Below are 14,846 nucleotides of genomic sequence, written 5' to 3'. Positions count from 1 at the left end.
ATGAAGATGATATTTTTAGCCTCCCAAGTTTTGATATGCAAAGTTGTTATGATGGTAGCATGCCTTTTACCTATGATGATTATATTGATGAAAGTAGGTTTGGAAGAGTGTCAACTTTAGGAAGTAATGATCCCACTATTTTGGAGGATGTTGAATCATATAATATTTATGAAAGTGGATTTGGAGATGCCATGACTTTATTTAGTGATGAGTCCACTATCTTGGAAGAGGTTTCAATCGATTATGATGAGAACAAAGTTGCTACTTATGATGATTATTGTGATGAAACTTATGCTATAAAAAGTAGTGATGATTATATTTATAAAACTTGTCATGATTATGATTACCCTTTTTTTGAACATTAATCCTTTAATGTGGAAACAATTTATAGTATTCAAGTCTCTTATGATACTCCCACTATTCCGAATGAGAAGAATTTTGCTTGTGTGGAGAGTAGTAAATTTTCTATGCTTGTAGATCATGAAAAGAATGCTTTAGGTGCTGGTTATATTGTTGAATTCATTCATGATGCTACTGAAAATTATTATGAGGGAGGAATATATGCTTGTAGGAATTGCAATAATATCAAGTTTCCTCTCTATGTGCTTAAAATTTTAAAGTTATGCTTGTTTTACCTTCCTATGCAAGTTGATTCTTGTTCCCATAAGTTGTTTGCTCACAAAATCCCTATGCATAGGAAGTGGGTTAGTCTTAAATGTGCTAGTCATATTCTTCATGACGCTCTCATTATGTTTCAATTCTTATCTTTTATGTGAGCATCGTTGAAATCATCATGCTTAGCTAGGGGCGTTAAACGTAAGCGCTTGTTGGGAGGCAACCCAATTTTTATTTTTGTTCTTTCTTTTTGGTTATGTTTAGTAATAAATAATTCATCCAGCCTCTGGTTAGATGTGGTTTTGTGTTTTAATTAGTGTTTGTGCCAAGTAGAACCTTTGGGAAGACTTGGGTGAAGTCTTTATGATCATGCTGTAAAAAACAGAAACTTTAGCGCTCACGAGATTAGCTTCAACTTTTTACTGGAGAGTTCTATTTAGTTGATTATTTTTGCAGATGATTACTAGACAAATTACTCAGGTCCACCAATTTATTTCAGAATTTTTGAAGTTACAGAAGTATACGTTTGATACAGATTACTACAGACTGTTCTGTTTTTGACAGATTCTGTTTTCTATGTGTTGTTTGCTTATTTTGATGAATCTATGAGTAGTATCGGAGGGTCTGAACCATAGATAAGTTGGAATACAGTAGATATTACACCAATATGAATTTAGAATGAGTTCATTACAGTACCAAAAGTGGTGATTTATTTTCTTATACTAACGGAGCTTACGAGTTTTCTGTTTAGTTTTGTGTTGTGAAGTTTTCAAGTTTTGGGTAAAGATTCGATGGACTATGGAATAAGGAGTGGCAAGAGCATAAGCTTGGGATGCCCAAGGCACCCGAAGGTAATATTCAAGGATAACCAAGAGCCTAAGCTTGGGGATGCCCCGGAAGGCATCCCCTCTTTCGTCTTCGTTCATTGGTAACTTTACTTGGAGCTATATTTTTATTCACCACATGATATGTGTTTTGCTTGGAGCGTCATTTTATTTTATTTAGCTTTGCTTGATGTTTGAATAAAATACCAAGATCTGAAATTCTTAAATGAGAGAGAGTCCTCACATAGTTACATAATTATTCGACTACTCATTGATCTTCACTTATATCTCTTTGGAGTAGTTTGTCATTTACTCGTGTGCTTCACTTATATCCTATGAGTAAATGGTTGAATGATTTGAATGTCATAAATTTGAAATTATACGTTTCATATGCCGGGGAGTAATACCTTCACATATAATAAGTAGAGGTGGTAAATTTATTTAAGGTTAGCAAACTTTGTATTGGTCACTTGAACAATTCATGAAAGAATATTGAAGGAAGAGAGATTTCACATATAAATATACTATCTTGGACATATTCTATGATTGTGAGCCCCATTAATTATTTTCAAACCTGAGCAAATTAGTTGAAGTTGGACAAGGAAGACAACATAATGAGTTATCCTTGGGTATATTTGTACAGAAGTTATATTGTTATGGATCCTCTAACATGTGGTGCTTGCTATTTAGAATCCTTTGCTAGCCAAAATATTTGTACTAAGCGGGAATACTGCTTGTGCATCCAAATTCCTTGAACCAAGTTTCTTCCATGAGTGTCCACCATATCTGCCTATATGCGGTATTTACCTGCCGTTCCAAGTAAATTTGCATGTGCCAAACTCTAAACCTTCAAATAATAATCTGTTTTGTATGCCCGAATTGCTCATGTAGCGACTAGGGGCTGTCAGTATCTTCCATGCTAGGTGGGTTATTCTCACGATGAGTGGACTCCGCTCATCATTCACGAGAAAATGGCTGGTAACTGGGATGCCCAGTCCTATGATCAAAAGATCAAAAACAAATTCGCAAATAATTTAAACAAACTCCCCCAGGATTGTTGAAAGTTGGACGGCACCCGTTGTTTCGGACAAGCCGTGGAGTGTGAATGTTGGTGGAGGGGGAGTAAAAACTTTACCTTTTTGCGTGGGAACCGCCTATAATGTATGTAGTATGGAAGATATTGGGAACTCTTGGTCGTTATGTTGACAATGAAAGCATACCTCTCAAAATTATTTTCATCTCTGTTTTTCCTTCGAGCTCTGGCACCTCTGCAAATCCCTGCTTCCCTCTGCGAAGGGCCTATCTTTTACTTTTATGCTAGAGTCAGTAGTATTCCTTCTCATTCCAACCTACTCTTTAGTTTGCAAGCATCATGTGATGGAAAGATCTAGGCATATATGGCCATTCAAATATATTTGAGCATGAATTATTACTGTTGACATTACTTGAGGTAAAGGGTTGGGAGGCGAAACATTAAGCCCCTATCTTTCTCTGTGTTCGATGAATACTATTTGTTCTAAAAATATGCTTTGAGTGGTAGCAATCATGGAAGACTAAATGATAGTTGAGTATGTGAAGTTTGCTGAATCAAAGCTCTGACATAGACTCTTTCTGAAAATAAGATGATTGTAATTGTTTGATGACTAATAACACGGTTTGTTAGTTTTCAAGAAAGTTTATGATCTATACTTTAACATGTGAATAGCTTGTTACTTGATCATGAAAAGTTCTATGAGTTGAACTACTGTTATGACATATAATGATGCTAGAAAAGGTGATTGAAATTATCATTGATCAAACTTATGCACCTGCTAGCATTCACACTTCATAAATTATTTCTTTTATCATTTACCTACTCGAGGACGAGCAAGAATTAAGCTTGGGGATGCTGATACGTCTCCAACGTATCTATAATTTATGAAGTATTCATGCTATTATACTATCCATCTTGGATGTTTAATGGGCTTTACTATGCACTTTTATATTATTTCTGGGACTATCCTATTAACCCAGAGCCCAGTGCCAGTTCCTGTTTTTTCCCTTGTTTCAGTGTTTCGCAGAAAAGGAACATCAAACGGAGTCCAAACGGAATGAAACCTTCGGGAAAGATATTTTTGGAAAGAAAGCAATCCGGGAGACTTGGAGTGCATGTCAGAGGATCAACGAGGAAGGCACGAGGCAGGGGCGCGCCCTCCACCCTCGTGGGCCCCTCGTGGCTCCCCTGACGTATTTCTTCCTCCTATATATACCAATATACCCTAAAACCTTCGGAAAACACAATAGATCGGGAGTTCCGCCGCCGCAAGCCTCTGTAGCCACCGAAAACCAATCGGGACCCTATTCCGGCACCCTTCCGAAGGGGGGGATCCCTCACCGGTGGCCATCTTCATCATCCCGGCGATCTCCATGACGAGGAGGGAGTAGTTCACCCTCGGGGCTGAGGGTATGTACCAGTAGCTATGTGTTTGATCTCTCTCTCTCTCGTGTTCTTGAGGTGATACTATCTTGATGTATCGCGAGCTTTGCTATTGTAGTTGGATCTTATGATGTTTCTCCCCCTCTACTCTCTTGTAATGGATTGAGTTTTCCCTTTGAAGTTATCTTATCGGATTGAGTCTTTAATGATTTGAGAACACTTGATGTATGTCTTGCGTGGGATAACCGTGGTGACAATGGGTTATTCTATTGATTCACTTGATGTATGTTTTGGTGATCAACTTGCGGGTTCCGCCCATGAACCTATGCATAGGGGTTGGCACACGTTTTCGTCTTGACTCTCCGGTAGAAACTTTGGGGCACTCTTTGAGGTTCTATGTGTTGGTTGAATAGATGAATATGAGATTGTGTGATGCATATCGTATAATCATGCCCACGGATACTTGAGGTGACATTGGAGTATCTAGGTGACATTAGGGTTTTGGTTGATATGTGTCTTAAGGTGTTATTCTAGTACGAACTCTTGAATAGATCGATCCGAAAGAATAACTTTGAGGTGGTTTCGTACCCTACCATAATCTCTTTGTTTGTTCTCCGCTATTAGTGACTTTGGAGTGACTCTTTGTTGCATGTTGAGGGATATTTATATGATCCAATTATGTTATTATTGTTGAGAGAACTTGCACTAGTGAAAGTATGAACCCTAGGCCTTGTTTCAACGCATTGCAATACCGTTTACGCTCACTTTTATCATTAGTTACCTTGCTGTTTTTATATTTTCAGATTACAAAAACCTATATCTACCATCCATATTGCACTTGTATCACCATCTCTTCGCCGAACTAGTGCACCTATACAATTTACCATTGTATTGGGTGTGTTGGGGACACAAGAGACTCCTTGTTATTTGGTTGCAGGGTTGTTTTAGAGAGACCATCTTCATCCTACGCCTCCCACGGATTGATAAACCTTAGGTCATCCACTTGAGGGAAATTTGCTACTGTCCTACAAACCTCTGCACTTGGAGGCCCAACAACGTCTACAAGAAGAAGGTTGCATAGTAGACATCAATGACTACGTCATCCACATATGCTTGAGCTGTCTTGCCAATTTGTTTCTCCAGGCATGTTTGAATCATGCGTTGGTAGGTGGCGCCGGCGTTTTTGAGCCCGAAGGGCATAGTGTTGAAGCAGAAAGGCCCATATGGGGTAATGAATGCCGTTGCGGTTTGATCGGACTCCTTCATTTTGATTTGATGGTATCCGGAGGATGCATCGAGGAAACACAGTGAGTCATGTCCTATAGTAGCATCAATAATCTGATCAATGCGGGGGAGGGGGAAGGGATCCTTACGGCAATCCTTGTTGAGGTCTTTGAAATCGACGCACAGGCGCCAGGATTTATCCTTCTTTGGCACCATCACCAGGTTTGCTAGCCAGTCCGAGTGTTTTATTTCTCTGATGAACCCGGCCTCAATTAACTTGGCTAGCTCCTCCCGCATAGCTTGTCGTTTGGGTTCGGAAAAGCGCGGCAGTGTTTGCTTGACCGGCTTATATCCCTTCAATATATTGAGGTTGTGTTCGGCCAACCTGCGTGGGATTCCTGGCATATCAGAAGGGTGCCAGGCGAATATGTCTCAGTTCTCGCGCAGGAACTCTCGTAGTGCGGCGTCAACCATTGGGTCCAGCTGTGCCCCGATGGAGGCTGTCTTCTTGGGGTCCGTAGGGTGGACTTGAAATTTGACTATTTCGTCTGCTGGTTTAAAGGAGGTGGATTTGGGTCGCTTATCCAGGATTACGTCGTCCCTATCCACCGTGGAGCATAGTGCGGTTAACTCTTCGGTCGCGAGGGCCTTGGGCAGTGCCTCAAGGGCCAGGGATGCGGTTTTGTTTTCAGCGCGGAGTGCTATGTCTGGATCACTGGCGAGAGTGATAATACCATTGGGCCCGGGCATCTTGAGCTTCATATACCCGTAATGGGGTATCGCTTGAAAGCGCGCGAATGCGTCCCGCCCCAACAAGGCGTGATATCCAATGTTGAAAGGGGCCACCTGGAAGGTTATCTCTTCGGACCGATAGTTCTCCGGCGTGCCGAATACCACGTCGAGTGTGATTTTCCCCACTCATCGCGCCTCCCGGCTGGGAATGATTCCTCGGAAGGTCGTGTTACTTTGCTCGATGCGGCTCCTGTCTATTTCCATTTTATTGAGTGTGTCCTCATAGATGAGGTTTAGTCCGCTGCAGCCGTCCATGAGCACTTTGGTGAGCCGAAAGCCGTCCACAATTGGATTGAGGACCAAGGCGGCTGGTGCCCAGACTATCCTGAATTTTGGTTCGTCACTGGCATTGAAAGTTATGGCCGTGTCGTTCCAGGGGTTTATTGTTGCGACTTGGCAGACTTCGGTGAGGTCACGGAGTGCCCTCTTGCGCCGATCGTTTGAAGCGAAATTCTCGAAGACCATCAATACTCTGAGGTCGTCGTCTTCCGGGGGGTGTTGCTCTGGGGTGTTTTTGGTGAGGATATCCTCGCTACTCTTGGCCACCTGCTGGAGTATCCAACATGCTCTAAGGCTATGGGTTGGTACGGTATCCGGTGTCGTGTGTATTTTGCATGGCCTGTCGATCCATCCCTCCAGAACTGTTCTGCGTCCCGTAATGGGCTTAGTTTTCTTTACTATGGGGTCGGGCGGCCCGCGAGGGTGCATCCTTTTTGCCCGCCCAAAGGGTTGAGTGGGAACCGGTGGTTCCCAGCGAGCTGTCTGAGTTTTCCAGGCGCTTTCCATTGCGCAATACTTCTGTACTATGGTTGCCAAGTCAGCGAAGTGTAATACGCGACGGCGGTTGATGGCGTTGAGGATTCCTCCATCCGTGCAATTATTGCAGAATACTGAAATTGCGTCCTCGTCGCGGCAATCTTTAATCTTGTCTTTGACAAGGAGGAATCTGGCCCAAAAGTGATGGACTGTTTCCTGAGACTGTTGTCGTATGTACATGAGGTCGCATATAGCCGGAGGTCCGGAATTGTTTGGCGAATATTGCTTGTGGTGGGTGGGTGGCTTTAAATCCGAACCCTGACCCAATTTGGGGTCCGGAGTCTGAAAAGCTTCCGAGCTTAATAGCTTGGGCTCCGGGATGTCAACTGATTTTTCAGGCCCAACGTCCGATTCTAGGTTCGGAGGACAGGGCGTGTCGTTCCGCAAACAGGTATCTGGCTCTTCGAGCCCGAAAATCCGAACATAGTTCGTCCTCAACATAGAGGAAGAGTTGTTGTTTTGCTCCTCTACTACCGCTATCTGATGGTGATCGGCGGAGATTTGATTTCTCTCTGGTCGGGTTTAAGCCCAATCCGATCGTAGTCTATAGCGACCCCTATGGCGGCGATGCGATCCATGAGTTCGTTTAAAGACGACAACTCCGCCGGATCCATCCGTTTGGAGTATTCGGAGTCAACATGGAGGCGATTTTCGATGACCCGAGAAGTCATCGTCGGCTTAACGGCCGGACGGGCAGTCATAGTAAAGCCGCCCAGCCGGAGGGTTTGGCCTGAGGCCAGGGCTCCTCCGGAGGTGATACTGTCCTTGATAACAAGGCGAGCCATCAATCCTGTTTCAGACGTCACATCGGAATTCTCAATGAAAGCACCAATGTCGGTGTCAAAACCGGCGGATCTCGGGTAGGGGGTCCTGAACTGTGCGTCTAAGGTCGATGGTAACAGGAGACGGGGGACACGATGTTTACCCAGGTTTGGGCCCTCTCGATGGAGGTAATACCCTACTTCCTTCTTGATTGATCTTGATGAATATGAGGATTACAAGAGTTGATCTACCACGAGATCGTAATGGCTAAACCCTAGAAGTCTAGCTTGTATGATTATGATTGCCTCTACGGACTAAACTCTCCGGTTTATATAGACACCGGAGGGGACTAGGGTCGTACAAAGTCGGTTACAGAGAAAGGAATCTACATATCCGAACGCCAAGCTTGCCATCCACGCAAAGGAGAGTCCTATCCGGACACGGGAGAGAGTCTTTTGTCTTGTATCTTCACGGCCCATCAGTCCGGCCCACGTCATATAGGCCGGACGCCCGAGGACCCCTTAATCCAGGACTCCCTCAGTCGTCATGGCTTCTGTCATGGTAGCCTCATGAGGCTGAGTACCCGCATAGAAATCTCCCCTCCTCGGGAGGCCACTTGGGTAGGTCGCTCCTTCAGGAGGTCTTGGCGTCGTCCGCCTCGCGAGGGTCTTGTCTTGGCGGCCTTGTAGATGGGTTGTACCCGGTCGTGGATGGAGCCACGCCGTGGGCCGTGGGCAGGCAAGTCTTGGTACCCTGGTTCCCAAAATGCCGACACACACTATCACGCGGTAGATCAACCTGTAACTTGTACTCCCTCCAAATTAATACAATCAAGCAGAACGTAGGGTATATCTTTTCAAGAGAGCACAAACCTGGGTAAAATCTGTGTGTCATCTGTTACCATCATGCCAATGCTACCAGCTCGGAACCCCCTACCCGAGATCTGCTGGATTTGACTCCATCATTGATGTCCCATACATATCCCGCTATGTAGTTGCCACAATGCGATGGAGGTCAGATCGGTTCCGACATGATCTACACACCGGAATGGATCTTCGTCGCCGATTCGATTGGTCACCTCGGCTAGGTCAAGGACTATGCCTCATGTCGGATCTGTCAGAGATCAAGCGATGCGTTTATCAACATCAACTTCAATCTCAACTGAGATCATGGAAAAATTCGTCCATGGAGCTCCAAGTCTCAACGTCAACTTTACCCTCGCGCGATCGTGTAGAATTTTATGGATATCATATTCGTTTTGGCAGTCCTAGCCTCCTCGAGCACCATTTTGATGATTCCTTCAGTGGAATAGTGCATAACTGAGTCTAGAATGAGCCCGTAAAATTTCGTCGCATTCTGACGGTGGAATGTCTGGCAATCGCCGATATACTGAAGCCCTGTCGGATCTGGGCAGAAGTCCGCGCGAGTTTGGGAGAAAGAGTCCAGCGGCCAGCTCAGACCTCCTTTGGAAGATCCAACCGTTCATATGCTACCTCTCAAAAGGAAGACGATCCGATGGTAAAAATTCCGGGGGATACAAGAAAGATACCCTAACCGTCAGCCTCCAAATCCGATCCTCGCTCCCCTCTGTGTCTAACCACCACTCCGGTGCCCTTAGGCAGAGGGGAGGGGTTTTCTAGTGTCTCATTGTGCATGTAAGAAGTTTTTGGCTAAACTTTTGCGCCGTCCATATTGGTAAGTTGCCTGAAATTGCAACAGGCGCCAGTCGATTTCATTGGAGAATGAAGGAGAAGATGTGCAATACCGAGGCGAAGACGATGTCGAGACGCAGTGAGGATGTAGACCCCAGGGAGGCCGAGCCAAGACCTCTGCAGAGATGGGCGTCATCGGCTAAGGCGAGGAAGTGGGTAAACCGTGCAAGGTGTGGCTTTTCGCTCTGACAGCCACTCAGGTTACTTAGCTTCCTCACCGAAGGCAGGGACGTCGCGGCGAGAGGCAACGAGGAGCGGTATCGCAACCGGAGGAGAGGCATGGAAGTGTGCCACAGGCAAGCGATTGGAGGAGAAGAAGTTTCTGCGATTTGGACAAGAACTAGGGCTAGAGGAAGACGATGAAGAAGAGCCGTTGGATTTCGATCCAACGACTGAGAAAGTCGACTTACTCAAAAAATGTCAGACGACCGTCAAACTCTTTGATGTTGCAGCGACATCGCTCTCATGGTGACGGTGATGTTATTTTTTCCATAAAAGGCCTCCAGTTCTAATCCCATATCGGGGATGCTTGCTTCGGCGTGTCTTGATAAGTACCAGTCGTTGACTTCTTAGGAAATCCCTTTATTTGCGACTGAGTGTCAGTAGGCTAGTGACTCGTGCTACATGAGGCAAACCGAACACTACGCACACTTCTCCTAGCCCAAGGTTTTCCCATCGAGATCCAGGTGCCCAGGCCATGGGGGGCGGTCGCCGCTGCCGCAAGAATTCCCGGAGGGGATCCCCGCCGGCGGCCGAGATTGACGTCCTCCTGGACGATCTTCTCGAGCTGGTGTTCCTGCGCCTCCCCTCGCCTGCCAACCTCGTCCGCGCGGCGAGCACCTGCAAGCGCTGGCGCCGCGTAATCGCGGGCGACGGGGGCGGCCTCCTCCGCCGGTACGGCACTCTCCACGGCGCATCCGACGACGTTGTCGGCCACTACTGCGTGGACGACTGCGACGGGTACCCGTACCGGCGTCGGCCTAGCCTTGACCCCGTCTTTGTCCCCTCCCCCTCCTCCTCTTCGCCGTGGGCCGACACCGTCGCCGCTCGGAATCTAGCGCTCGATTTCCTCCCGCGGGGGGAATTCGGAGATTCCCGCTGGGAACTCGCCGACATCCGGGGCGGCCTCCTGCTCGTCTTCGACAGGGCAGTGGCGCCACGCCTCCTCATCTGCGATCCCCTGAGGCGATGCTACAGGGAAATCCCTCGCTCGGCGTGGTTCCACGGCTGCCACCTGCTGGGTGCTTTCCTCCTCGACGGCGAGGACGCGGACGCGGGCATCAGCATGTCAAACTTCAGGGTGAGCTGCATGCTCTATTGCTTTCGGAACCGCAACGGATCTGTGAAGTTCAGGTTTTGGAGTAGAGGTCAGAGGCTAGTGCCAGGGCCTGTGCCTTCTCGTCCGCCGCCGGCGTCTGGGCCTCCGCCGCCGGACGTAGCAGCATGTCAATCAGCCCGGACATGGAGTTGGAACCCATCCATTTTGCAGGGAGCGACGACGGGTCCGCCGACTGGACGGTCGGAGACAACATTCTTCTTTCTCTGGACAAGGACGCCGCCGAGCTTACCTGTTTTCTCGTGGTGGACGACGAGGAGTACGCCGCGCTCCGGGAGAAGCGCCACCCCACGGGGTACCCGTACCAGATGCCGTGGCCACCTACGATCCAAGCTTGCTTGTCCTAGCTGCATCCGTAGGCTGCGGATAGGCCATGGCGTCGTCCCAGGTTCTGAACTCCATAGCACCATGCATATCATATGTGTCTGTCTATAGGCATCAAGTGGCAAACAATTTCAGAAGTTCCATTGCGTTTGTTGTAATCGTATACAAATTCAGTACATTGGATGGTTTGTTGTTATTGTTTTGAACATTTATCTGTTCTTAAGAGTCATAAACTTCAAACTTGTTGTAGCTGTTTTCAACATTAGTCTCTCTCTTCTTCAGGTTACTTTCATAAAAGTGGAATTGCTTGTTTTAGAGAGGGGGTTTGCTGATGTAGTATTCGGGCTACGGGGTTTCATATTCATAACACTGAACTTAGAACAATGACGGGAGAAACACTAACGAGAGGGTGGATAAGAAGTTGGATAGTTGGTGGTATAAATTCCTTTCTTGGGTGGGGAAATCGATTCTATTGTAGTGCAGCTTAAACAATATTCCATACTATATGATGTCTCGGTTTGAAATTCCTGAAGCAGCTTTAAGAAAAATGTATTGTTTTAGAGGAAGGTACGGTGGCAAGGTTGCAAAAATTGTCTCATAGAAATCATCTGGTTAATTGACCGTCAGCGTTGCCACCCTTACCATATAGGCAGGGTGTCCTAGGGGTTTTTATAGATGTAGAGGTCAGGAATGACAAACTATAACTGATGTTAAAGTCAGACCTGATCCATCACATTCAATGCATATTTCTACCTATAAACCGTGATGGTCTACCCGGCCATACAGGCCATCTGAGCGCGCGAGCAATCTGTGGCCACTCGATCTTTTTACCGTGGTTGTTTTTATCGCTGTGTCAGCTGCTCGGCCGTTCATCCATTTTCCACGCACGCGCCTGGGCTGATGCTGATGATTGGTGGGGTCATTCTCCTGTGGGGGCAAGAGATAGTGGCTGGTTTGACGTACGTGAACTGAGAGGTGCGGGGTAGATCGTGTTGCGTGTGGTGAATAGCACCAATCCCTCTCGTCCTCGAGCCCCACGCCCCCTCCTCGCATGCTCTCCACCACCACCACCACGCCTCCTCCTCCTCGCTTCTCTGCTCCTCCGCTCTTGAAACCTAAAAGCATGGTCGCCGCCGCCTCTGTTTTCTCTCTCTTCCCTAGGACAACGCCCTCAAAATTTCCATCCTCGCTGCTGCGCGCCAGTGTTCCAGATCCAGCGCAGGTCGCTGCCATGATACGCATGAAGGAGTAGGGGAGGATAGTGGTGAAGGAGGGACCAGCGAAGCCAGAGCTTCAGGGGGTGCTCGCGTCACGACGGACTGACGGAGTGGCGCTGCTCGTGGCCGTCGCCACCGTCCCCAATGTAGGCTGCTCATATGCGGTCTCCCGTCATCTTTCTCCCCCGGTTTTTTCCTTAGTACTATGGTAATGTGATTTCAATTTCTCAATTTATGGTTTTCTAGATTCGAAGGCATAAAAGAAGAGAAAGAATCTTGTGGAAGGGTTTGATGAAGAAGAACAAGTTGAATCATCTCTCTCTCTCTCTCTCTCTCTCTCACACACACACACACACACACACACACACACATCCATCCACATTTGTTCCTGCATTTTAGTTTTGATGTTATGGTTTCTCAATTTATGATTTTCCAGATATGAGACAGAAAAGAAAGAAAGAATCTCATGGAAGAGTTTGATGGAGAAGAACATGGTAAACCCTCTCTCTCTCTCTCTCTCTCTCTCTCAGCTATGTTTGTTCCTGCATTTTTGTTTTCTCAGTTTATCGTTTTCTAGATCTGAGACAAAAAAAGAAGAAAAAGAATCTCGTGGAAGAGCTTGAAGAAGAACATGTTGAATACTCTATCTCTCTCTATCTATCTATCTCTCTATCTCTCTCTTTCTCTCTCTCTCTCTCTCTCTCTCTCAGCCACGTTTGTTCGTACATTACAGTTTTGATGTTATTTGGCATCCTACATTAATTTGCAGCGTTGTTAGTAATGCCACATACACATATACAGTTAGGGTTTATTCATTTGATTCCACTTATCAAGGGTTAGGTACTGGATGCCTTCCATTTTTTGTTGGCTGACCTCAGGCACATCTACTGCCCATTGCCTTGCCTATATTGATCTATATAAAAAAGGAAATTTCAGGCTGTCAGTGTATGTGTGCATTTCTTTTGTTACAGATTTTGCATGCCTGGCAGAGTGCAGAAAAGGCGAAATGTACCATTGATATAGCTGTGGTGCGGATATGCAGCTTGAAATGTAATTGGAATGCAAGTTAAGATCGTCTCTCCATAAGTTATTATATATGTTCTGTGAAAAAAGTAATTTATTGTAGGTGAGGTACATGAATGGCGGCGGATTGAGGGAATGCAGATACGGCTTTTCTAATCTATGGATGCAATCTTGAATGTCACGGTAAAGGTATGTCGAGCAAATGTTGATTCATACCATGCATGTTATGAGGGGAGTCTTGGTGAAAAATGTAGTTCTATGAATAGCTTTCCGCCATTTGTGTAGTTTCCTTGATTGTAGTGTGAGAGCTTTAAGCAAAGTTTGTTTTACTTTACTCAACCTTCTATTCATTTCTTTTGTATGGTTCTTGAAAGCAGAGTGCCATAAATGGGTTGCGCTTGTCTATAATGTACTTAACATGTTAGTTCTATTGCCAAATGATCTAAACTAGATTTAACCACTTCTATAGCATAGAAGAATATGGTATTCACCTTCCTTGGATTTACTCAAGCGAAAGCGTTGGTACTGTCCGCCTAAAAATGCAAAAAGTATCATTTATATAGCTATTTCAAATGCAAGGGTAGGATCGTCTCCCCAAGATACTCTTTGTGTTATGCGACAAATTTGAGTGATTCTTGGTGACGTATATGAATCTTGGTGGATAAAAGAAGACAGAGCTAATGTACGCGGGGCTTCGCGAGCGTCTATCGAGGTTTTTAGTGAATAATTCCTTTAAGATGCTTTCAGATTGTTGATTGTTTTCTACCCTATATATATGCACGTAGGATTTTTTTTCTCTTTTTAGTTACCACTCTGAATAGGATACATGGTGTTCATGTTCTGTTATATTACTTTATTCTTGTGTAGTCTGGTTTTACAGATGATAGGTCAGGATGTATTGTGTCTGCCATGCTTGGCGCTGTTACACATAATTGTACTTCTATTTTTGTTGTTGCTTTCTCAGTTTCTTAAGGCTGGAACACTATTGCTCTAAATTTTATAGCTGGAGGATTAAGGTAAATGTTTGGACTGAATTTCTCTTTTCTAGCATTTGTTCCATGTATAAGAGATAGCGTATTTGATATCGTACTGAAATAATAGTAGAGGGTTCTAAAGAAAAGGCTAGCAGTACTATATTGTTTATAGGTTCTAGAAATGGTATGCTAATTTTCCATTTGCAGGTCTGCTGGTTTTTTATGTCATAAAAGACAAGAGCCCTATGCATCAGTTGTGTATCTTGCTTGCACTGTCTACATTTCCTATTTTGGTTCTAGATCTTTGACTATGAGGTGTTATCAATTGATTAGTATTAGAAACTACAGAAATCTGAAGGTGTGGATTATATCTAATATTGTGGTGCCTCCAGCTTTGAGCTTGCAACTGAACCTTAAGACTACTTACTTTTGTGGATGGCTAATCTGAAAGTCTGGAGTGAAATCTGGTAGCAGTGTTGCCCCCCTCGGCAAAAGAATTGCATTGAGGTCAGCTACCTTGAATGTCGCTTTTTTCGTTTCAGTGATGCATGACCATAGTGTGACATGAAGATTTATCTTTGATCCTTACCATACTATTGATTTGTTAAACCATCTCAAAGCATACAGACCTGGTTATTTTTAGGCACAATTTTCTTTTATTGCCTTTACATGCTCATTTAATAAATTTCCGTTTCCTTTTCAGTTGCAGTGGAGGATATATCCTCCGCCATGAATGGATGTGTTTGACCCTGTGAGATGTCCTAGGTCAATGATGAGTCAAGTGGTGGGGGTGAGGTCAGGATGAGACGGG

At 45.3% G+C, this 14,846-nt stretch overlaps 1 protein-coding gene across 1 annotated transcript; it reads left to right on the top strand.

Moving 5' to 3' along the window:
* Positions 1–9,713: 9,713 nt before the first annotated feature.
* Positions 9,714–11,081, top strand: LOC109773445 (uncharacterized). The gene is made up of 2 exons (XM_073498082.1): positions 9,714–10,508; positions 10,541–11,081. Exons 1-2 carry the CDS (start codon positions 9,859–9,861, stop codon positions 10,842–10,844), a joined length of 954 nt encoding a protein of 317 aa, XP_073354183.1. The 5' UTR covers positions 9,714–9,858; the 3' UTR covers positions 10,845–11,081.
* Positions 11,082–14,846: the final 3,765 nt, after the last annotated feature.

The sequence above is a fragment of the Aegilops tauschii genome, chromosome 5, assembly GCF_002575655.3.
Source record: "Aegilops tauschii subsp. strangulata cultivar AL8/78 chromosome 5, Aet v6.0, whole genome shotgun sequence".
NCBI classification, from domain to species: domain Eukaryota; kingdom Viridiplantae; phylum Streptophyta; class Magnoliopsida; order Poales; family Poaceae; genus Aegilops; species Aegilops tauschii.
Note: the sequence above shows the minus strand (reverse complement) of the source record. Positions and strands in the feature narration are given on the sequence as shown.

What these genes read in the sequence shown, in the direction of transcription:
- LOC109773445 (XM_073498082.1), top strand. Translation starts at nt 9,859, where the DNA reads ATGGGGGGCGGTCGCCGCTGCCGCAAGAATTCCCGGAGGGGATCCCCG. An exon ending in AACCGCAACGGATCTGTGAA is followed by an intron (nt 10,509 to 10,540) that starts GTTCAGGTTTTG and finishes GTCAGAGGCTAG; the next exon opens with TGCCAGGGCCTGTGCCTTCT.